This window comes from Rhinoderma darwinii, chromosome 1 (assembly GCF_050947455.1).
Source record: "Rhinoderma darwinii isolate aRhiDar2 chromosome 1, aRhiDar2.hap1, whole genome shotgun sequence".
In the NCBI taxonomy this organism is placed as follows: Eukaryota; Metazoa; Chordata; class Amphibia; order Anura; family Rhinodermatidae; genus Rhinoderma; species Rhinoderma darwinii.
In genome coordinates, this window is record NC_134687.1 from 419,148,750 (window position 1) to 419,173,740 (window position 24,991).

Below are 24,991 nucleotides of genomic sequence, written 5' to 3' on the forward strand. Positions count from 1 at the left end.
AAAGTGAACTTTGATTCCTCTCATTGCAGGGAGGTGTCGCCTGCGTGTAACAGCCGTCACCCGCTGTGTATGGAGCGAGCTCAGCCCATGAGCTCGCTCCATACTGCCCCTTAACCCTCATCACGTACAGTTACGTGATTTTGCGTGAAGGGGTTAAGCGGAAGGGAATACTTATATCCATTAAAAATTCTGTGGCCTTTTGCCTAAAAAAAAAAATATGGCGGATTCTTTGTCGCTTCCTTATTTTGATTTGCAACATTAATAATGTCACATACACATTGGTTAATGTTTACTTCCCGAATAAAAGGCAAGGACGGTTCTTTTCTAAACTTACTTTAACCCCTTTTGACCTTCCTGACAGAGCCTTATTTTTCAAATCTGATGTCCCTTTTATATGGTAATAACTTTGGAATGCTTTTACCTATCCAAGAGATTCTGAGATTGTTTTCTCGTGACTTCATGTTGGTGAAAAAATTTAGTCGATAAATTCAATATTTTTTTGTGAGAAACACCAAAATTGAGAAAATTCGCATTTTTATCAATATAAATGTATCTGCTTGTAAAATCGATAGTATTACCAAACAAAATAGTTACTAGTTAACATTTCCCACAGCTCTACCTTTATGTTTGCATTGTTTTTTTGAATGTCCTTTTATTTTTCTAGGATGTCACAAGGCTTAGAACTTGAGCAGAAATTTCTCACGTTTTCAAGAAAATTTCAAAAGGCTATTTTTTCATGGACAAGTTCCGTTCTGAAGGGGTTTTCAGGGCCCTATACATTAGAAAATTCCCATTAATCACCCCATTTTAAATCTGCACCCCTCAAAGTATTCAAAACAACATTTAGAAAGTTCCTTAACCCTTTAGGCGTTTCACAAGAATTAAAGCAAAGTAGAGGTGAAATTTACAAATTTCATTTTTTTTTTCTGCACGAATTCATTTTTTAAATCATTTTTTTTTTCTGTAACACAGGTTTTGCAAGAGAAACGCAACTCAATATTTATTGCCCAAATTCTGCAGTTTTTAGAAATACCCACATGTGGCCCTAGTGTTCAAAGGAGCACCGGGTGGATTTTGGGGCTTTCTTTTTATTCGATTTTATATTTTGGGCACCATGTCAGGTTTGTAGAAGTCTTGTGATGCCAAAACAAAGGAAACACCACAAAAAAGGCCCCATTTTGGAAACTACACCCACAAGGAATTACTCTAGGGGTGTAGTGAGCATTTTGACCCCACAGGTGTTTCGTAGTTTTTATTAGAATTTGGCAGTAAAAGTAAAATTTTCCCAAAATAAAAGGAGAAAAAGCACCCCAACATTTAGAAAGCAATTTCTCCCGAGTACGGCAATACCCCATATGTGTTTATAAACTGCGGTTTGGGCACACGGTAGATCTCAGAAGGGAAGGAGCGTCTTTTGACTTTTGTAGCATAGATTTTGCAGGATTGGTTTCTTGGCACCATGTCTCTTTTGCATAGCCCCTGTGGGACCAAAACAGGGGAGACTCCATTTTGGAAACTACACCCCTCAAGGTATTCACATAGGGGTGTAGTGAGCATATTAACCCCTCAGGTGTTTTCCAGAAATTAGTGTGCACTCGATGTTGCTGAGTGAAAGAGATTTTTCCATAGCTATGCCAATATGTGGTGCCCAGCTTGTGTCACCATAACAAGACAGCTCTCTAATTATTATGCTGTGTTTCCCGGTTTTAGAAACACCCTACATGTGGCCCTAATCTTTTGCCTGGACGATCGATAGGGCTCAGGAGTGAAAGAGTACCATGCGTAATTGAGGCCTAATTTGGCGACTTAAAAAGTATTGGTTCACACTTGCAGAGGCGCTGATATCAAATCATAAAAGAAACCCATGAGAAGTGAGCCCAGTTTTGAAACTACACCCCTCAAGGGATTTATTAATGGGTGTAGTGAGCATTTTCACCCCACAGGTCTTTTCCATAAGTGATTGCGCTGCAAATGATGTAAGGTAAAAATAGCAATTTTCCCTAGATATGCAATTTCAGTGGCAAATATGTCGTGCCCAGCTTGTGCCACTGGAGTCACACACCCCAAAAATTAAGATTTCTCCATATATGTGGAAGTAAACGGCTTTTTGGGCACACTGTAGGGTTCAGAAGGGAGGGAGCGACATTTGGCTTTTAGAGCGTGGATTTTGCTTGGTAGTAGATTTTGTTCCGAGTTTTACTGGTATTTTAGTTTAAAATGTGGGGGTACATGTAAGCTGTGCGGAGTACATCAGGGGCATAGTCCGATATAATGGGGTAAAATAATCGATACATGTGTGTTATATTGTGACGCAATCCTTTTATGCACAGGCCAGTGTCGCACTGATCAATGGTGTAGTCTTCTTATCCCCCTTTTGGTCCACACTCCGCACCTTTGCAGTTCGGGGGAATTTTGTTGGGAAGTGTTGTCCTGGTATACGGGCACCCTCTCTTCCAGCACATATATTTGAGCCCTCCCCTTCCTGGTTCCCTAATTTCAGGGTCCTGCTAAATCGCCTCTTGAAACAGAAGAAATGTTCCCCTCGGGCCTGCGTAACTGCATATTTTTCTTTCTTGATTTATTGAAGCCTTATTTTATTTTATTTCATAGACGTAGTGGTGTGAGGGCTGTTATTTTGTGGGACAAGCTGTAGTTGTTATTGGTACCATTTTTGGGTACATGCGACTTTTTGATCACTTTTTATCCTTTTTTTTTGGGAGGCGAGGTGACAAAAAACAGCAATTCTGGCACAGTTTATTTTTTTTTATTTTTTTTATATCGTTCACAAGTTAGCTTTATTCTGCGGGTCAGTACAATTCCGGAGATACCTAATTTATGGCACTTTTCTATGTTTTACAACTTTTTGCACAAAATTACTTTTGTAAAAAATTGTTTTTTTCTGTTGCCATGTTGTAAGAGCCATAACTAATTTTTTTTGTCGACTGAGCTGTATGAGGGCATGTTTCTTGCGAGATGAGCTATAGTTTTTATAGGTACCCTTTTTGGATACATGCGACTTTTTGATCACTTTTTTTATTTAAAATTTTGGAAGGCAAAGGGACCAAAAAAACAGCAATAATAGCAATATTTTTTCTGGGTTATTTTTTACGGCATTCACTGTGCGGGATGAATAACATATTTTTATAGTTCAGGTCGTTACGGACGTGGCGATACCAAATATGTATGGTTTATGTATTCTCAATAATAAATGACTTGCTAAGGGAAAATGGGCAATTTTGCTTTATTACTTTTAACTTATTTTTTTTTTTTACAACTTGTTTTTTACGCTTTTTTTTTTTTTTTTGCACTTTTTTTTTTAATTCCCACTAGGCAACTTGAAGGTCTAACTGTTTGTTTGCTGTTGTAATACATTGCCCTACCTATGTAGTGCAATGTATTAGAACTGTCAGTTGTTCACTGACAGCAAACCGATCAGGCTCTGCCTACCATTGTTGAGCCTTCTGTTGTCATAGTACCAGTCGGCAGCCCTGCCGATTTGCTACAAACCACTAAGATGGAGCGATCGCTTTTGATTGCTGCATCCAAGGGGTTAATGGCAGGGATCTGAACTAGCAGCTGTTCCTGCCGTAACAGCGGGGTGTCCGCTGCAACATACAGCGGACACCCACTGCTGATGAGGCAGGCCTCCGGTTGCCATGGCGGCCATCGGCATCCCAGCGATCACGTTGAATCTCCATTGAACGCAGCATCTGAGGGGTTAATCGGCCGGATCGGAGGCTAGCTCCTGTCCTGGCCCTTACATCAGGGCGTCATCTGTAACTTACAGCTGGCACCCGGCGGTGATGGTGCGGGCTCGGCTCCTGAGCCTTCACTATCACCGCAACGTAATGGTACTGCGCTTTGCGGGAACCCATACCCGACAGCGCTGTAATATATACGTCAGATGTCGGGAAGGGGTTAAAGATAGAGGATCTGGCTCGGCCTAATAGGCATACAGCCAGGTCAGAGATACGCAGGACCAGTGTTCACCAGAGAACTTCAACCCCCAACTGTTAATTTGTGGTTTTCTTCTCCTTTTTACGAATCATCCGTATATACGGATGCACTACGGACCGTATTTGTGGATACCGTTCCTTATATGCAGATAAGTTGTGGATGACTATGGGTCCGTATTTACAAACCGTATTTACAAATGGATGAAAATACAGCCCTGTGCATGTTGCCTTAGGCCCCACACACACGACTGTAAGGCCCCATGCACACAACCGTAAACCGTAACGGTCCGCGGCTTTACGGACCCATTCAGTTCTATTGGCCACTACAGACCATTGCTACGGATGGGTGTCCGTGCCGGGAATTATGGAGCATGTCCTATTTTTCGTATTTTACATGCCGTGCTCTCATACTTTGTATGGGAGCACGGCCCGAAAATGCATGCGGGCGGCCAGCCATGCCCACAATCGCGGGCCGTAATTACGGGCACGGCCGTGTGCATGAGACCTCAAAAAAACGTCCGCAATTACGGATGCATTCACTTTTATTGTTCACGGACATGTTCCTGTTTAAGGGAAGGTGTCCAGGCCGTAGAAGTATACTTTAGGAGCACGGGCCGAAAATGGAGGTCGGCCGTGTTCGCAATCACGGGCTGTGATTATTGGCACAGCTGTGTGCATGAGGCCTTAGGGCTTATTTGTTGCCGGACAATCTGTAGTGTTCAATATTGGGGCACATGCTGGTTTTTATTTTATCACTTTATATAGAATTTTTTGCCAAGCAAGGTGACCAAAAACCAGAAATTCTGACTGTTTTTTTTTTATTAATGCTATTATTTTTTTTTAGTAGTGTTCACTGTGGGCTATAAATAAGATTTTTACTTTATACTGCAGGCCGCTACGATTACGGCGCGTGTGTGTGTATGTGTATATGTGTATATATATATATGTATATGTGTGTGTGTGTGTGTGTGTGTGTGTGTATGTATATATATATATATATATATATATATATATATATATATATATAGTAGGTTTTTATGTTTTACAGCGCTTGCACAATATCCCTTTTTAAAAAAAAAAATTGTGTCCATATATTCTGAGAGCCATAACTTTATTTTTCAGTCAAAAAAGCTGTGTAAGGGCTTTTTTTATTTATTTTGGCAGGAGGAGCTGTATTTTTGATTGGTACTATTTATTTTTTGATCGCTTTTTTTTCTGTTTTGAGGGGGGGTAGTGACCAAACATTCTGGCATGGTTTGTTTTTGTTTTTCGGTGGTAACACCTTAACCCCTTAGTGACCACCAATACGCCTTTTCACGTTGGTCACTAAGGGGCCTTAGGCTAGGCTGACTCCTTTTCACGTGAGCCTAGTTAAGTCCTGCACGGCTGTCCCATGCAGGCTGGAGCCGGGGCTCTGCTGTCTAATGACAGCTGGGCTACTGCTCCAACACCCGCGATCGAAGTTTACTTCGATCGCGGCCGTTTAACCTGTAAAATGCCGCCGTCAATAGCGACCGCGGCATTTAACTTGTTTACAGAGGGAGGGAGCTCCCCCTGTTACCCAACGGCGGCCCGCAAATGCAATCGCGGGTCTCCGTTGGGGTGTCACGGCAGCCGGTGGCTTGATAAAAGCCCCCAGGTCTGCCCTGGTCATATGCCTGTTAGGACGCGCCGGAGGCACTTCCTAATAAATTGCCTGTCAGATTTACACTGACAGGCAATAATGCTCTGGTCTATGAAGTATACCAAAGCATTATAGCAGCGATTTGAAGATCGCATAGTAAAGTCCCCTAGTGGGACTAATGAAATAAGTAATAAATGTGACATAAAGATTAATAATAAAAATTACAGTAAAAAAATGACATAAAACCATTTTTTCCATAAAAAGTGGTTTTATTTAGTAAAAGTGTAAAAAAGAAATAAAAGTACACATATATGGTATCGCCGCGACCGTAATGACTAAATTAATAGTTAATATGTAATTTAAACCGCAAGGTGAACACCAAAAAACAATGGCAAAATTGCAATTTTTTCCATTGCCCCCCAAATAAGTCATAATAAAAATGAATCCGTATGTCCCATGCACCCCAAAACAGTACCAATCAAAACTATGTCTCGTCCCGCAAAAAACAAGCCCAAAAAATCACTACATTGATTGAAAAATAAAGTTACGGCTCTTGGAAATCGACGATGCAAAAACAAATAATTTTAGTTCAAAAGTGTTTTTATTGTGCAAAAGTCGTAAAACATAAAAAACCTTTACATATGTGGTATCGCCGTAATCGTACCGACCCATAGAATAAAGGTAATATGTTATTTACGGCGCACAGTGAATGGCGTCCATTTTGAAACGCATAGAACAATGGTGGAATTTCAGGGTTTTTTTTATAATCCCCCCCCCCCCCCAAAAAAGTTGTTAAAAAAATTATATGTACCCTAAAATGGTGCTATTAAAAAGTACAACTAATCCCGCAAAAAACAAGTCCTCATACAGCTATGTAGACGAAAAAAGTTATAGCTCTTTGAATGCGACTAGAAAAACGACTAAAATAGCTTGGTCATTAGGGCCTAAAATGGGCTGGTCACTAAGGGGTTAACGACCAGCCTATTTTAAACCTTAATGACCAAGCCATTTTTACGTTTTTCCATCGTCTCATTCCAAGAGCTATAACTTTTTATTTTTGCGTCGACATAGCTGTATAAGGTCTTGTTTTTTGTGGGACAAGTTGTATTTTTTTTAAAAAGCACCATTTTGAGTTACTTATTTATTTATTTACTATTTTTGGGGGGGAATAGGAAAACAAAAATTTCGCCACTTTTTTCGCGTCCTAAATCTACGCTGCTTACCGTGTGGTATAAATAACACTAACTTTATTCAGCGGGTTGTTACGATTGCAACTAAACCAAATTTGGATAGTTTTTGTATGTTTTACTACTTTTACACAGTAAAAACGCTTTTTTTTTTCAAAGTTATTTGTTTTTATGTCTCCATATTTGAAGAGCCATAACTTTTTTTTTTTTATTGTTCCGCCGATGCAGTTGTATGTGGGCTTTTTTTTTTGCAGGACGACCTGTAGTTTTTATCGGTACTATTTTGGAGTAGGTGCGACTGTTTGATCACTTTTTGTCACATTTTTTTTTTAAGTCAGGATTCACAGAAAACAGCAATTTTTCCATAGTTTTTTATTTCATTTTTTTACGGCGTTCACCGTGCGGGTAAAATAATGTAATAGATTTATAATCTTGGTCGTTACGGACGCGGCAATATCAAATATGCGTAACCTTTTTACTTTATTTTGGTTTTTTGATAGTAAAGCAGTTTGTAAGGGGAAAACGTAGGTTTTTATTTTATTTTTCCACATTATTTTTTTTGTTAACCTTTATTAAACATTTTTTTTACATGTCCCACTAGGGGACTTTAATATTCACTATTATAATACACTGCAATACTTTTGTATTGCAGTGTATTACTGCCTGTCCATTTAAAACGGACAGGCATCTGCTAGGACATGCCTCTGGCATGACCTACCAGGCATTCACTACAGGCAGACCTGGGGGCCTTTATCAGGCCCCCGGCTGCCATCGGAGACACACACGGGTGTCGGTGATCTCTCTCCCTCTCTCCAAAACAGCTCAGATGCGGTGCACGCTATTCAGCACCGCATCTGAGGGGTTAAACGGGTGAGATAGATACTTATATTGATCTCACACGTTCGAGCAGGGAGATTTGACGGCTCCCTGCTCTTCTTATTTATCCTGATGCAGTGCCGTAAAAAGGCTTATGCATTAGAATAAAGCCCATTAGTGACCGCCGTGAAAAGGCGTATTGGCGGTCACTAACGGGTTAACAGTGTAGGGAAAATAACCTCTTCATTTTGGTCATTACGGAGGCGTTGATACGAAATGTGTATTTATTTTTTTTAACGCTCGTTTTTCCCCTATAATAAGACTTATTGTAAAGAAAAAAGGCAGTTTTTGTTTTTATTAACGTGACACTTATTTTTACACTTTTGTACAGCAATTTTAAGTAACTTTTATTTTATGTTTTAATTGTTTTTTGGTTCCATTAGTGGAGTTAAAGTTGATCTTTATTCTACCACATTGCACTACCCACGTCGTTCAAGGCATTAGAGCGGTCAGTCATTCACTGACAACAAGCATATTAGGCTCCACCTCTGGGCGGGGCTTAATGGGCTTCCATACATGGCAGATCAGGAGGCCATTGTTAGGCCTCCGGTTGCCATAGTAACTATTGGCACCCCCTCGATCACATCGCAGCGAGGCCTATCGCTACAGACTAAGGTGCCGCGATATGGTTTGATCGCGGCACCTAAGGGGTTAATGGCAGGGAACATACCGCCGGCGGGGCCTAACAGGCTTCCGTGCTTGGCAGACAGGAGTCCATTGTTAGGTCTTCGGTCTGCCAAAGTAGCCATCGGAACCCTGCGATGACATCGCAGGGTGCCGATCTGCTAGTAAGCCCCATAGATGCTGCGCTCCTTTGAGCGCCGCATCTAAGGGGTTAATCGGCTGGATTGGAGGCTAGCTCCGGTCCTGGTCTTTCAGGAGGGTGTCAGCTGTAATATATAGCTGAGGCCCACTGGTGATGGTTCGCGCTCAGCTTCTGAGCCCACACTATCACCACAACGTACAGTTACGTTGAGTTGTGGGAAGTCACTGTACAGTTAGGCTGGGTTCACACGACCACATTAACGTCCGTAATGGACGGACGTATTTCGGCCGGAAGTCCCGGACCGAACTCAGTGCAGGGAGCCGGGCTCCTAGCATCATAGTTATGTACAATGCTAGGAGTCCCTGCCTCTCTGCAGGACAACTGTCCCGTACTGTAATCATGTTTTCAGTACGGGACAGTTGTCCGGCAGGGACTCCTAGCGTCGTACATAACTATGATGCTAGGAGCCCGGCTCCCTGCACTGAGTTCGGTCCGGGACTTCCGGCCGAAATACGTCCGTCCATTACGGACGTTAATGTGCTCGTGTGAACCCAGCCTAACTGTACGTTGCATGTCGTTACTGGGTTAAAGATTAATGTGACTGTTGCTTTAAAGGTTGTGGCAGAATTGCTAGGGATGGTTGCAACACTACCTTTATTAACAATTTATTGGGCTAAACCATGATTTATATGTAGCCGTTAATATTTTTTTTGCATAGTTCACTTTGCAGCATATTAAATGAAAGTATTCAACTATTGACCATTAATTATCTGTCTTCTAGGCTCATGTTTACAGTGAAGGTGAAGAGGTATACGATGTTATGTTGAACCAGGTAAGAAAAGTTGTCTGTGTGTCCATACATTATTCAATAAATGTTATACTTGCCATATATTTGGATTAAATTAATTTTTTTTTAATAAAAAAAAAAACGAAAAAACTTGCTTTGCTTTTATATAAAAGATGTAGGGATGTGTCCTTTCTTAACTTCTCTAAATCCGACATTTCCCGAGATGTATGGTGAGATATGTTACATTTAACATGTTAAACAAAAATGTATACCTCCAAAAGATGCCTCTGAAGGGAGCCGTCGCCCATAGACAACCCATTTTTTTTTATTAATTTTTTTAAAAACATGTATTTTTACTTGATGGTGGAAGATTATATTGTACTGTTAACATGACAAATTGTATAACTCCAAACAATTGAAGAAAAGTTAAGAGGGACATCTGTATTAACTTAACAATCTGCTCTAGTTAGTACTTAAAAAGCCTGCAGAGAATAAGATAAGATAAGATTGCATAAAATAAAATTGACAGGATAACCGCATATCCCAAGATCTTGGCCAACTAACTTTTACAGTATGGGATGTAATCCTAAGTAAAAATGACTATACCAATTTTAAATCAATTTACTTATTTAAATCACGGTTTTATTATAAACCTATTTTTAAGATTTAATAAAACACTCCGGTAATATTTTTTTTTTATTTTTTTTGCGCATGTAACATTCTAGCAGTGTCATTTGTTCTTTCCCAGCTCTGTTGCATCCATGTATTTTGAACCCTTTATGGGCACCTGTGTCATGTGATCCCAGTCTGACCACCAATAGAGACCATGCTTTCATGTGTAGACAAGGAGATCAGTTTTTCCTGTGTGGCTGACTTCCTGTGAACTACAGGATTACATAATTGCCTATCAAATCCCTCCTGCCAGCTCGGAGACCTCTCCTAACCCAGCTCCACCCTCCTTGTTCCTCTGTGTGTGTCTGTCTGTCCACCTATGTATATAGTGCTGCTAAAGAGATAATATATGCCCTATTTAAGGGATGAACCGTGAAGTAAACGAATAGGTGAGACCTTACAAAGATTAGATTCCGACTTATAAAACTCCCCTGACACATTGTCTAGACTAACCGTGAGTGCTGTGTGCAGAGTCCAGTATATTTTTTTTAGAGAGACTGCCCCTCACGGGCTGCTGTGTAAAAAAATAAAACTGCCTCCTGCTTGTGATCTACTTCAGAGGAGACTGGCTGAAGATGCGTCATGTAGGAATACACGGAGACTCTGCCGTGTGAGTACAGAAGTTTGTCACGGATCTATCACTTACTGCACTTAAATAGGACTCTGATAAGAGCAAGTGCCCTCTTCCACTGAAAAGTCAAAGGGATCATGGGAAATGTAGAATGCGTTAGGCTGGATTCACACGAGCATGTTACGTCCGTAAAGGACGAAACGTATTTCGGCCACAAGTCCCGGACCGAACACACTGCAGGGAGCCGGGCTCCTAGCATCATAGTTATTACTGAAAACATGATTACAGTACGGGACAGTAGTTCCATGGAGACGCAGGGACTCCTAGCGTCGTATATAACGGTGATGGTAGAAGCCCGGCTCCCTTCAGTGTGTTCGGTCCGGGACTTTCGGCCGAAATACGTTCCGTCCTTTACGGACCGAACAAGCTTGTGTGAATCCATCCTTAGGAAAGTTATATCAGTGGAGAAAAAGAAACCAAGATGGCCCACGACCTATGAATGGCCCATCAACTAAGCGTGTATACACGACCTGTAAATTATTTTTTAATCACCTACGCTGCGTTTATATGTCGCTGGAGTGCTTCTTTCACCTTTTACTGACTGTTTTAAAAAAGGCATATTGGTGGTCACTAACAGGCCTTAGGCTAGGCCTCCGCCTTCTCACGGCGGCATAGATAAGTACTGCACAGGTGTCCCGTGCAGACTGAAGTTGATGCTCTAATGGTAGCGATTGACGTTTCCGTCAATCTTAACCGTTTAACCCCTTAGATGCCGCCGTCAATAGCGACCGCATCTATCAGCCATCGGCTTCCTGTAAATGTGATTGCAGGCTTCCAATGGGTTTGCTATGGCAGATAGGGGCCTAACAATGGTTACCAGGCCTGCCCTGTTAATAAACAGGAGGCATGGCCTAAAAGACTGCTTGATCAATTTTAAGGGGAGTTCACACAGAAACGGCACCGAAAAACACCTGACCTCTCCCATTGATTTCAATGGGAGGGGGAGGCAGTTTTTTTCACCGCAAACGGTAAAAATGCTAGCGGGTAAAGGACGCAACATGCCCTTCGGCCATTTCCGTCTCTGACTTCCCATTGACATCAATCGGAGGCAGAGAAAACTGATTTAGTTGCGTTTTTAGCCCTGAAGGAATTTTGAGGCAGGTTTTTCCGCCTGCAAAAAAAACTGTGAACAGGACCTTACACGGACAATCCATAATACTTTAGTATACTAAGAATACCAAAGAATTACAAAAGCGATCAAAAGATCGCATAGTGAAGTCCCCTTGTGGGACTAAACAAAAAGTAATGTGAAATGAAAATGAATAATAAAGGTGTAGAGTTACTAAATCCACTTTTTTATGAAATGAAATAGATTTTTTTTTCTTTAAAGTGTAAAAAAAGAAATAAAAATTTATGGGGTCGCCAGATTTCCAAATAATAGTACAGTGGACACACGGGGTGCAATACATAAGCCCTGAATACAGTGGAAAAACAGACCAAACAAAGTGGGTAAATCCCTAGTAATTGCACAACCCAATAAGTTAAAAAAAATATATATTATTTCATTATGCCACAAAAACATACACAAATAAAACACCATATATGGTAGTATCAAGGCCCGGTCCAAAATAAGACAGATGACCGAAGACCATCACTAATACAATTCATAGAGACACACTAGTCCCACCCAGCAAGAGAATCAATTATGGTAAAAAATACAATACAATAAATCCAGTGATTTAGCCAATCTCAAACTTCGAAAAGCCCGTACAAGGTAAAGCAGCTGGGTAGGCACTATCTTGAGATCCTAGTAGCCACAGTTGGTATTGTATATTACACATGGTACATTATATATGTATATGTTCTATTTGTGTACCATTTGTTGCATTGTATTTTTTTACCATAGTTGATTCTCTTGCTGGATGGGACTAGTGTGTATCTATAAATTGTATATAAAAAAAAAGTTATAGCTTTTTGAATTCGACACTGGAAAAACGAAAAAAAAAAAATTGCTTAATCATTGAAGGGGTTTTCCAGTCAGTAATAATTAATGGCCTATCGTCCGGATCGCTGATGTTTCGGGGTCTGACTCCTGGGACCCCCACCAATCAGTTTTGAAGAGGGTGCATTGCTGATACGAGCGCTGCTTCCTCTTCATTTCTACTTCTTCACTGTGAATCTTCCACATGCATTTAGCGGCGATTCACAGGTATTGCTTCCTTTTCTCCCATTCACTTCAATCGTACGAGCGCTGCACCCCCTTCAAAACAGCTGATCGGCGGGGTCCAGGGAGTCGGATAGGTCATCTATTTTTACTGACTGGAAAACCGCTTTAAGGCCCTGTTCAGTTTTTTTTTTTTTTTTTTTTTTTTTTTTTTTTACGTGGAAACCGTGCCAAAAAACTTCTGAATACGCCCCCTCCACCATTGATTTCAATGGGGGGCGGAGGCGGTTTTTCCCTGCGAGGGGTAAAACCGGCTCGTGGGAAAAAGAAGCGTCATGCCCTATCTTCAGGCGTTTACGTCTCTGACCACCCATTGACATCAATGGGAGGTAGAAAAATCATTTTTCACAATGTTTTTGCCTGCGATGCTCAATGGCTGTGGGCGAAAAACGCGGCAAACGGCGTGCAGGCAGATCAAAATCTGCCTTAAAGAGGCTCTGTCACCACATTATAAATGCCCTATATTGTACATGATGTGATCGGCGCTGTAATGTAGATGACAGCAGTGTTTTTTATTTCGAAAAACAAACATTTTTGACAGTTATGACGTATATTAGCTTTATGCTAATGAGTTTCTTAATGGACAACTGGGCGTGTTTTTTACTTTTTGACCAAGTGGGCGTTGTGGAGAGAAGTTTATGACGCTGACCAATCAGTGTCATACACTTCTACCCATTAATTTACACAGCATATAGTGATCTTATGTGCAGTCACATAAACACAGTATAACGTTACTCAAGTGTCCTGACAGTGAATATACATTACCTCCAGCCAGGACGGGATGTGTATTCAGAATCCTGACATTTCTGTAGCGTCTCTGTGATATTTACAGCAAGGCAAGCGTAATCTCGTCTCATTTGAAATGACTCGTTACATCGTAATCTCGCGAGATTGTGCTTGCCTCGCTGTAAATATCACAAAGACATGTTAAATGTATGGTGTAAAAAAAAAATAAAAAATTAAAACTGCAGCGGAGCTGCTTTTTTTCTGCATTTTCGCCAAAATAAAAATGTAAATTAAACAATAATGTATTTGTACCAAAAAATGGTACCTTCATAAAGTACAACTCTTCCCGCAAAAAACAAAGTCTCATACAACTACGTCGTACAAAAAATAAAAAGTTATGAGCGTAGGGATGCAAAGGGGGAAATATAAAAAAAATTGTTCTGTCCTCAGTGCCAAAATTGGCCATGTCCTTAAGGAGTTAAATAGGGCTGCCACCAGGGAGAGGCGCATGTGAGTGAGTGCGTGCGTGCGTGTGCTACTTTTTAAAAATGAAAAAAAAAAACTTATTAATATTTTACATGAAACTAATAAACCTGAACTTAAATACGTAAGATGGTCCTTTTTATGCAGGATATGTTTTGTACATGTTCAAAAGGTGGCAATGATTTGTAAATCTGTGATGCATATCCCATTAACCAATGGGATTGTTTAAATTATCAGGTTTTTTTTTTCACCCTGTTAAGGTGGCCATGGACTTGCAGAGAATTTAACCAATTTAAGTGTTATGTGGTCATAGCGTATAACCTGTGTGCCTGTCATTACAAAATGATTTCCAAATAATGAAAATATGTTTTAAAATGTATGGGATGTGCTTAAATCCCATTCAAACTGAAAGTTGCTGTGACCTGATTTTAAGTGTAAATTAACACTGCAGCCAGATGTCGTCATTGACTCCATTAGGAGGGGAAAAAAAAAAAACTCAAACCCATGTGCGTGTTGACATGCGGTTTTACATGCAGTTTTATATAAGTTTCTCACACTGTCAAACATGCAAATTAACAACAGGAAGCAATTCGGCAGCATTTTATGACTGAATGCTTCAGGGAACAGGACTGGGACCATCAGAATACAAATGTGAAAATACCATCCCACCAAAGGATGTCCATAAATGTGAAGCACCTCATTCAACAAGTGAGTAACTCCACTGTAATAATCTGTGTTCAGTATGGTCATGAATTTGTTTAGATATGCAAAAATTATTTCTGTAATTTTTTTTAGTTCTTTATTTTAATGCAAAATGTTTTATTTGTTAAGCCAGTTATTTTTCATTATATGATTTTATTATGCTCTGCATTTATTAAGGTAATTTTTTAATTATTTTTTTTTACCTGTAATGCAGGTTGAAACCCATCCTGAGCTTTGGGACGCCTCCGCAGAGGGGTACAGTGACAGACAGGCAAGAGAGGACGCATGGACAAGCATTTTCCGCTACCTGTACCCTAGCTGGGATGGGCTCACTGGCAATGAGCAGGTGACGATCGGTAAGTGTCCTTCAGTAAAAAGTTATTTTGGTGGTTATTAAAAGGAGTGCCAAGCTTAAAGTCCATCTAGTTGGCTGCTGACAGGCAATACATTGCATTTATTTCAGGATGGACATGGACTGTTAGTGTTCTTCCATGAGATGAATGACTATGTCCAGAAAAATGTATTTCTCTATTGTGATCAGTACATTTTCTCGTCCGTTTCATTGGGGCACACAGATGATTTGGGGTATAGCCGCTGCCACTGGTAAGCAGACCGTAAGTAGAAAAGTGTTAACTCCTTCCACCAGCTATACCCCTACTGCAGACAGCTAAACCAGTTTTTCGTTAGTCTCATTGGGGGACACAGACCGTGGGCATATGCTATTGCCACTAGGAGGCGTGACACAGAATAATAATAATAAAACATTTTGGCTCCTCCTACAGGATATTACTCTCCCACAGGCACTGAGCTAATTCAGTCTTAGCCCAGTGTCCGTTGGGGGTAGACATCTGATGGTTCAGCAGGCTGTCTTGATCCTTTTATATATATATATATATATATGTGTGTGTGTGTTTTTTTTCCTCCTTTTAGCGGAGAAACAGGGGCACCGCTGTCCCACCACCCCTCCTTCTTGGCGGGTGCCTGGTGTCAAACAACTGTGCCATTGTTCCCTGACAATATAAAGACAAGTGCGTATACTTCTGTTGCGTACCAGCCAAAGGGTCACCCCTCTTGCTCCCCACCAGTGTCTCACCTGTAGCTGGCACACAGAGGGGGTTGTCCCTGCTGGTACTTTACCTTTGGGAGAGAAGGTAGCTGTATGAATAGGGGTAAGTATGAGATTTCCGAAAACAAAAACCCTTCACAGACGCAACAAGCATGCATGTTATGTGTCTGGGGCATATTTTTCACTATGGGCTGGCCGTTGTTTTCTTCCTCTCTTCCCTGCATTTTAGGGGCTTGGTTTTCTGGCTCTGGTCCCCTCCGTTGATTGGTGCACAGCCACCACATGACAGCTGGAATCTAATTGCGACGGAGAGGGCGGTTTCTTTACTCCCACACACTGCTCACTTGTTAGCATTGACAATCCAGAGATACATCAAAAGGACCTCCTGCTGGACTTCTGCTAGAATCACACCACACTCTCTGGAAAGTGTGGGGCCTGCTCATTTTTTTTGGACCCTCACGTCCCCTCAACCGGCCATGAGCCAGTGTAAATTGGAGCATGGAGTCCTATACCTAGCAGAACCTAGGTGGCATTACATTTTTCTGGTGGATACTAGCTGTATCGTCTTTCAGAATTTGAGTGGTTTAGTTGTTACTGGTTTCCCCAGTTTTTAAAGTGGGATGTGGTGACGCTTATACTGCCGTGTCAGATCCCCGAGGAGAATCTTCCCGACGGGGACCTTATGTAACTCCCTATGCTTGCACCATGTGCGGCCATAATTTTCCATGTGAGCAACCTACTCCTCTGTGTGATGCATGCCGGCTTCCAAGCCAAACATTCATGGCCCCAGCAACCCCGAGCATTGCCCATGTCTAGTGCTAAATGTGCCGAACCGAAATGGACTCATTCCCTTTTCCTGACCGTTAGACCTCCCTTATGTTACCCAGTCCATGAAGGATATCTTGGTCTACCTTTCCGACCAGTCCTCTTTGGACTGTTCTAGCCTCAAAAATTGGTCTGATCCACTCAATCTCACCCTCCAATCTGAAACTCCTATCTCGTTAGTATCTCCTCCCCCACCAGGGTAGCAGTCTTCTTCCTCTTCCCCTCATAGCTAGGTTTTGTCTGAAGGAGAATTTCAGAATCCACCTCGGGACTTGATAAGGTATTATCCACCAAACTGTCTTCTGTTCAATCGGTCCAGAACACCTTACAGATCACTAACGCGCATCAATCTCCCCCCAACTGGGACAGCCGCGTCTGTCATCCCGTATGGTCTCCTAAGTCCTTTTCCTCTCACTCTGAGTTTGAAAGCGTGGTCTCCGAGAAATGAATGCATCCTGACAAGAAGTTTACCCAGACTTCATGTTTGGACCTTATGTACCCTTTTTCCAGAAGGTATCTCCTCCAAATGGGCTAAATCGCAAGCGATGTACCTAGCCAAGACCACTACTATTTCAATGTTGGATTCCGCCTCGTTCAACCTTGGACCGCCACATAGTCATTCTCTAGGTCCTCTTTTGAAGCTACTGGATCAGCCTTGAGACCTATTTTCTCTTCTGCATGCACAGCAGAGCCTTCAATTAATGGGTTTGCCAATTCTGTCAAGCAATTCTAGATGGGGCACCCACTGAAGAATTAGTAGACCTTTCTCATCCGCTATCTAGTGCCACCAAGTATCTCTGCAGGTCGCTTTGTGGCACACACCTCGGCTTTCATTGTGTGTGTTTTATTTTTTTTTATTGAATTTTCAACAAATCAAAGAACACACATTACTGTCAACGCCTAAAACCAACCCCCACCCCTTCCCTGGTCCAGGCATATTTGTACAGTATACATCCAACAATGTCACAGGTGGCTACCGTGCAGGGTAGTGAGCTGAAGGCTCCACAGGCACTAATAAGAAACATCGCACATTTCAAATCCATACACATGTTAATATGTTAATCATTTTGCCAAAATCCCATTTCGCAGAGAACATCTAGATTCCCTATCTAGTCCCGGAACTCGGGAGGTTCAGTAGCATGGGTGTATCACACATCCTATCTCTCAGCAGAAAAGTATTTGACAGACCAGGTGTATCCAGCCACGGCTGCCACAGCTTTTCAAACTTTTGACGTACCTTACATCTACAAAACACAGCTATTTACTTTCCTAATAAACTCTGCCTTGGAAGGCAAAACTGGTTGTATCCAGTGTAATGCTATCCATTTCTTTGCTACATATAGAAGACGTCCCACCGCTGTCTTGCCCCGTACATCTAGAGGAAGTTCTTCAACATATCCTAAAATATAAATCTTGTGGTCTCTGGGTACACGTATTGAGTGTGCTTTGGCTATGATTTCCGATATATGTATCAAGATATGAAATTCGTCCTGCAACTGTAGGAAAGATTTCAGACTTCATCAGCCAGTAGCTGTCCCACCCTCTCTAGTCCCATGGACTGCCAAAATACAGTGTCATCTAACCTTTCATATTCCACTAGGAAGTGTTTTTTTCACAGGAGTGTAAACTCTGTACATTCAGTAATAATTCTTAACTGCTTAAGCTTTCCACGTACGTTCAGAATCGGCCACACTGTCGGGAATCTGTACTGTCAAGTCAAATCCCTGTTTCTCCAGGACCGACTGAACATTGATGGTAGGATAGCCGCTGAGACCTCATTAACCTTTTCACCCCCCCCCCCCCCTTCCATCTATTTGTGTTGGCCTTGTGCTGCTAATATAAGATAACCATGGGTTTGAGGGCAAGTCCTCCTACAGTTTTGGTCCTTTGTAGGACCTCCAGACGAAGCCTCGGGTGTCCTTTTTTCCAGCTGAGATCCCTAAAATAAGTGTGAAATCTGTTAAGAGGAAGCTAAACAGGGGAATTGTGCAACACATAGAGTTGTGGCATCAGTACCATCTTGATTAAATTGGTACAATTTACACCAGGCAGCCACTTTAGACTTAAATTTCTTAAGTAACGGTTGGAGGTTCAGATCTTCAAAATATCTCGCCGCGGCCGTCACCTCAATACCAATTTACCGAAATTGCCGGACACAAGGGACAGCTACCACTCTATATTCCACGTTGCTTTCTATTGGATCCACTGGTAAAAGGGCAGATTTGTTCCAGTTAATAGTCGAGCCTGACATGCCAAATTCATCAATCAGTGACATAGCGGCCGACAGGGATGGAACAGTATCCCCCAAAAAGAGCAAGGTGTCGTCTGCGTATTGAGCAATCTTACTATCCACCTCCCCACATTTGAACCCTTGAATATACATGGAAATCCTGATGGCCGCCACCGAAGGCTCAATAGCAAACGGAAGGGGACATAACGGGCATCCCTGTCGCGTTCCTCGTGTCAGGGAGAAGCTTTTTGACTCTGCTTTCATTGTTGCCAGACTGCCTAGCTTAAGAGCTGGTCAGCCGAAAGCGGTCACTGACTGTACTTCCCTCTGCAGGTTCCTGACTCTTTTGGATCCATCTGGACGAGATAATTTTGGAATCCACAGGTGGAAAAGAGCACTCGCCTGCCTCAATCCAAGGGTCATCGTGCTACGACCCCTAGGAAACCAGGGCTTTGTTCTCGACTTTGCTCAAGAGCATCCGGGCCACCGTCCCAGCAGGAGTTTCTACCAGTCCACGCCTTCTCCGTCAGCTGCAAGGGCAGCCACCCTTTTTTCAGGAAATACTCACTCTTGAGTGAGGGCTACCGATGCTTGTCGTGGCAATTGGAGGTCTGACAATGACCTCCGGGTTGCCATGTACGGAAGCCTCGGAGGAGCAGCCTCCGGCCGGTCCTATTCGGCTTCCTGTCAGTGACAGTTACGTCACAATGACAGAGTACATTACACTGTGTGTAGTGTAATGTACTCTAGCAGCGATCAAAGCTGCAAGACTAAGTGTCCCCTAGTGGGACAAGTGAAAAAAGTAATAAAAATGTTTTAAAAAAAGTGTACAAATAAAAGTTATAAGTGATATAAACATGAACTGCTTTTTTTTCCTATAATAAGACTTTTATTATAGAAAAAAAATGAACACGTTAAAAAAGTACACATTTTGTATCACCGCGTTCGTAACGACCCCAACTATAAAACGGTAATGTTATTTTTCCCGCACGATGAACACCCCAAAAAGAATCAATAAAAAACTACGACAGAATCACAATTTTTTTGGTCACCACTGCTCCCTAAATAAAGAATAAAAAGTGATCAAAAAGTCGCATGTACCCAAAAATAGTACCAATAAAAACTTCTATCCGTCCCGAAAAAAACAAGCCCTTACACCGCTTTTTTGACTAAAAAATAAAAAAAATATGTCTCTCAGAATATGGTGACACAGAAATTTTTTTTATTTTTTATAAATAAGTATTTTATTGTGCAAACTCTAAAAAAAAGGACCAAACCTATATACATATGGTATCGCCGTAATCGTACCAACCCGCAGAATAAAGTAAAAATTTCATTTATAGCATACGGTGAGCGCCGCAAAAAGAAAACCTAAAGAACGGTGTCAGAATTCCTGTTTTTTGCTCAGGATTGCAAAAAAATTGAATAAAAAGTGATCAAAACAAATCGCACGTACCCCAAAATGGTACCAATGAAAACTACAGATTGTCCCGCAACAAATAAGCCCTCACACGGCTCCGGTGGTGAAAAAATAAAAAAGTTCTGGCTTTCAGAATATAACGATGCAAAATGTGCAGAGTGTCCAAAAGTGCATAAGATCGGGCGCCATTTATCAGTGCGACACTGACCACACATCAGTGAATTATTATTTATTTATTTACCGCATTATTATACCCTCTTATTATGCCCTGATGTACCCCGCACAGATTACATATACCCTGATGTACTCTGCACACCTTACATATACCCTGATGTTCTCCGCACAGATTACACATACCCCCAAATTCTAAACTGAAATACCAGCAAAATCCCAAACAAAACTACTGCCAAACAAAATCTGCGCTCCAAAAGCAAAATGGCGTCCCTCCCTTCTGATCCCTACAGTGTGCCCAAGCAGCAGTTTGCGCCCACATATATATTGCGTCGCCATACCCGAGAGAACCCGCTTAACGTTTTATGAGGTATTTGTCTTCTGTGGCACAAACTGGGCACAACATATTATGCACTAAAATGGCATATCAGTGGAAAATTGCAATTTTCACTTTGAACCATCCGCTGTGCATTAACCCCTTTGCGCACTATGACTTAATTGCCCGTCATGGTGCGGCGGTTGATGTATGGAGTGGGCTCACGTGCTGAGCCCGCTCTATACGCTGCGGGTGTCAGCTGTGTATTACAGCAGGCCCCCTCGTTACTAACGGACAGGTACAGCGATCGCTCTGTTACAGAAGCCTGTAAGAATAACAATATACTGCAATACATTAGTATTGCAGTGTATTGTACCAGTGATCCAATGATCGCTGGATCAAGTCCCCCTAAGGGGATTGATTAATAAAATGTGTAGAAGAATTATAGTTATTAGTAGTGAGAATTATTTTTTTTTTAAAGTTAAAAAAAAACACACCTTTTCGCATTTTTCTTCTAAAGTAATGTCAAAAAATGAACAAAATTGGTATCGCTACGTCCGTAAAAGTCCGAACTATTACAATATACCATTATTTAATTTGCACAGTGCACACCTTAAAAAAATTTAATAATTGAAACCACCAAAATCGCTGTTTTGTTTTTTTTTGTCACCTTCGCTCTAAAAAAAAAAAAAATGTAATACAACTGTTGAATCACTTTTTATGTACCAAAAAATGGTACCAATAAAAACTGCAGCTCCTCCCGCAAGAAATAAGCCCTCACACCACTCTATTGATGGAAAAATAAAAAAGTTATGGCTCTTGGAAAATCATAAGTCCAAATGGCGCTCCTTCCCTTCTGAGCCCTGCTGTGGGTCCAAACAGCAGTTTATTACCACATATGGGGTATTGTCGTAATCGGGAGACATTGCTTTACAAATGTTGGGGTGCATTTTCTTCGTTATTCCTTGTAAATAATAAACATTTCTATGTTTCAGAAAAAAAGTACATTTTAATTTTTACAGACTAATTCCAATATATTTAGCAAAAAACTGTGGGGTCAAAATACTTACTATACCCCTAAATAAATACCTTATGGGGTCTAGTTTTCTAAATGGGGTCGTTTATGGGGAGTTTCTATCGTTCTGGCAGCTCAAAGCCTCTCCAAATGTACAGTGGGGCCTAAAACATTTTCAAGCAAAATATGAGTCCTGAAAGCCTCCGGGTGCTCCCTTCCTTTTGGGTCCTACCGTGTGTCCAGGCAGCGCATTAGGGCCACAATGTGCGTATTTTTGAAAACAGGAGAAACAGGGTGATAGATTTTGTGGCGTGTTTCTTCATTCTCATGGTCGCTTTACAAAGAAATTGGTCTTCAAACTGATACTTTTATGAAAAAAAGTTTTTTTTTTTTTTTTTTTTTTTCACCTGTTATGCATTAAATTTAGCAAAAAACTGTAGGGTCAAAATACTTACTATACCCCTTGGTAAATACCTTAAGGGGTCTAGTTTTCTAAATGGGGTCATTTGTGGGGGTTTCCATCACTGAGACCTATGAGCCTCTGAAAACCTGGCTTGGTGCAGGAAAGCAAAATGTACCTGAAAATTTATAAAATTATTATTCAATTTGTAAGTCCTCTAAATTGCTGAAAATTTATTTTATTTTTTCAAAAGTGCTGCCAAAATAGAGTAAAGAGATGGAAATATATATTTAATTTAAAAAATTGTACAGTATGTATGTACATATGTGACATATTGCAGTTACAAATAGGGAAAAATTTAAATTTTTACAAAATTTCTTCAGTTTTTTTATTAATTTCCGCAAATTGTATCAGTCTACTTTTACCACTAAAATAAAGTACAACATGTGACAAAAAAACAATGTCAGAATTACTTGGATATTCAAAACTTTCACAGAGTTATTCTCTGATAAAGTCAGACATACCAGATTTGACAAATCTGGCTTGGTCATTAAGGTACAAACATGCCCGGTCATTAAGGGGTTAAAGAGGCTCTGTCACCACATTATAAGTGCCCCATCTCCTACATAATGTGATTGGTGCTGTAATGTAGATTACAGTGGTGTTTTTTGGTTTTTTTTTATTTCGAAAAACAATCAATTTTGACCAAGTTATGACCGATTTTAGATTTATGCTAATGACTTTCTTAATGCCCAACTGGGTGTTTTTTAGCTTTTGACTAAGTGGGTGTTGTAAAGAGAATTGTATGGCGCTGACCAATCCGTGTCATACACTTCTCTCCATTCATGTACTCAGCACATGTGCTGTCACTTACTCACACATTAACGTTACTGAAGTGTCTTGAGCGTGAATAGACATCGCTTCCAGCGAGGACGTTTGTGTGGGACTTAATGACTGCAAGCGTGATCTCACGAGATTACCGAAGTGTCGGGATTGTGAATAGGCATCGCGTCCTGGCTGGAAGCAATGTCTATTCACTCTCAAGACACTTCAGTAACGTTACTGTGTGAGTAAGTGACAGCACATGTGCTGAGTACATGAATGGAGAGAAGTGTATGACGCGGATTGGTCAGTGTCATACACTTCTCTTTACAACGCCCACTTGGTCAAAAGCAAACAAAAAAAACAGTTGGGCATTAAAGTCATCAGCATAAATCTAAAATCGGTCATAACTTGGTCAAAATTGATCGTTTTCTAAATAAAAAAAACACTGCTGTAATCTACATTACAGCGCCGAGCACATTATGTAGAAGATAGGGCACTTATAATGTGGTGACAGAGCCTCTTTATTGTTCATTTGCTTCCTAAATGCAAAGTTAAATAATATTTCAGTTCAAAGGTTTATAGCCTTTAACCCCTTAATGACCGCCCATCATCTTCTGACGGCAGGCGGTGCAGGTGTTTAGTCTACACCGACGCCAAAAGACGTTTCGGTTGATCATTTGTGAGGTCTACCAAGTCAAGGGGAAGAAGCCTCCATTCCAGATTGCCTTCAATTCCACTAGGGTGGTTGGTGCTTTCTGGTCTGTGCGCATTAAAGGCTTCTGCGCTACAGTTGCGTTGTGTGAGGCGGCTACCTGGTCGTCTCCCACGTTCAAATTCTACAGGGTGCGTACTTTTGCTTCAGCATATGCTTTCCTTGGACGCAAGGCCTTGCAGGGATCTGTGAAGTAGATAATCACGTGTTGTGTTTTTTTTGTAAATTCTCACCCCTGTGGACTTCTTGGGGATGTCCTATGGTCTGTGTTCCTCAAAGAGGCGAATGAGAAAAGAGGATTTCAGTACTCAACATAAAATATGTTTTCTGTCCGGTCCACTAAGGAACACAGCTCCCACCCTTTGTTTGGACAATTGATAAGGTTGTCTGTTGGACATGTTGTTTTTTTTTATTTTTTATCTGGTTGTGTTTAATTTTCTCTTTACCTTGTGTTATGCTTCTCCTGCTGCTTCTGTACATACTGAATTAACCCCTTCAACAGGCACAGAGCGAACTGTGAGCCAACACGATTTTTTAATTTTAATGTCACACCTCCTAGTGGCAACAGCATAGATTCCCCCTTCCCCAGTGGACTGGGTGAGAAAAGGATTTTACAGTAAGTACTCCAAAAAAAAATCTATAGGATGCAGGCTGATGTGCTCGGCATGTCCCATCTACTTTCTTTTTTTATTTTTTTTTCCTCATTTAGATTTGGTATACATGTATGAGATGGATCATCCTTTTACGCCACTACACTATGAGGAGGGAGAACAATGCAGCCTAACCTTGCTGTTGTCTGCCCTACCTTCAGCTGGGGGGGGGGGGTGTGTCTCCAATCCACCCAGTTGTCATCTTTCCAGCTCTCCCATCCTCACAAAGGGAAGGCAGGCTGAAGGGTTGACCCTACTGGAAATAGAACAATTTCCAAGTTCTCCCACCAGGTGAGTATTGTGAGGTGAGGAAAAAAAAAACATCCTTGCCTGGAACTGTTCCCTCTTGCTTGCCATGTATTCCTCACCAACTACAGCATTTCTGTACCCAGTCAACTCTTTCTGATAAGTTTTTCCTGGCAGTACTCTCTGGTCCGATGGAATAAAACTGTTCGGTTTTCTGCTTTTGTGCCCCCCGCCGCGCCCTTCATTGCTGGTCTGCCAGCCGAACTACTAAATTTACACCCCAACTTCTCGATCTAGGCCGCAGCTTGGGGGGTTGGGGGTGTCTTAAGCAGTGTGTCCAGTCAGAAAGCAGCGTGCCGCTTCCCTTTTATGTGATTGGTAACCCAATCTTCGGTTGGCTCTGCCTCTTCATCCTCTTTGGGCAGCTTCTGCTTGGGCGCATGTGTTAGAGACCGGCATCGATCTTCCGGCGGCAGCACAGCTTGGACACGTGTGGATGTTATCGCTTCCAAACTTGGGTAGGCTCTGTGACTGGCAGTTT

At 41.4% G+C, this 24,991-nt stretch overlaps 1 protein-coding gene across 1 annotated transcript in view; it reads left to right on the forward strand.

Moving 5' to 3' along the window:
• Positions 1 to 24,991, forward strand: part of PARP2 (poly(ADP-ribose) polymerase 2) — a 170,746-nt gene that overhangs the window by 70,150 nt on the left and 75,605 nt on the right. Inside the window, exon 7 of the mRNA XM_075829137.1 lies at positions 9,191 to 9,241. Coding sequence (XP_075685252.1) covers positions 9,191 to 9,241 — 51 coding nt within the window. The remainder of the gene's footprint in view (positions 1 to 9,190; positions 9,242 to 24,991) is intronic.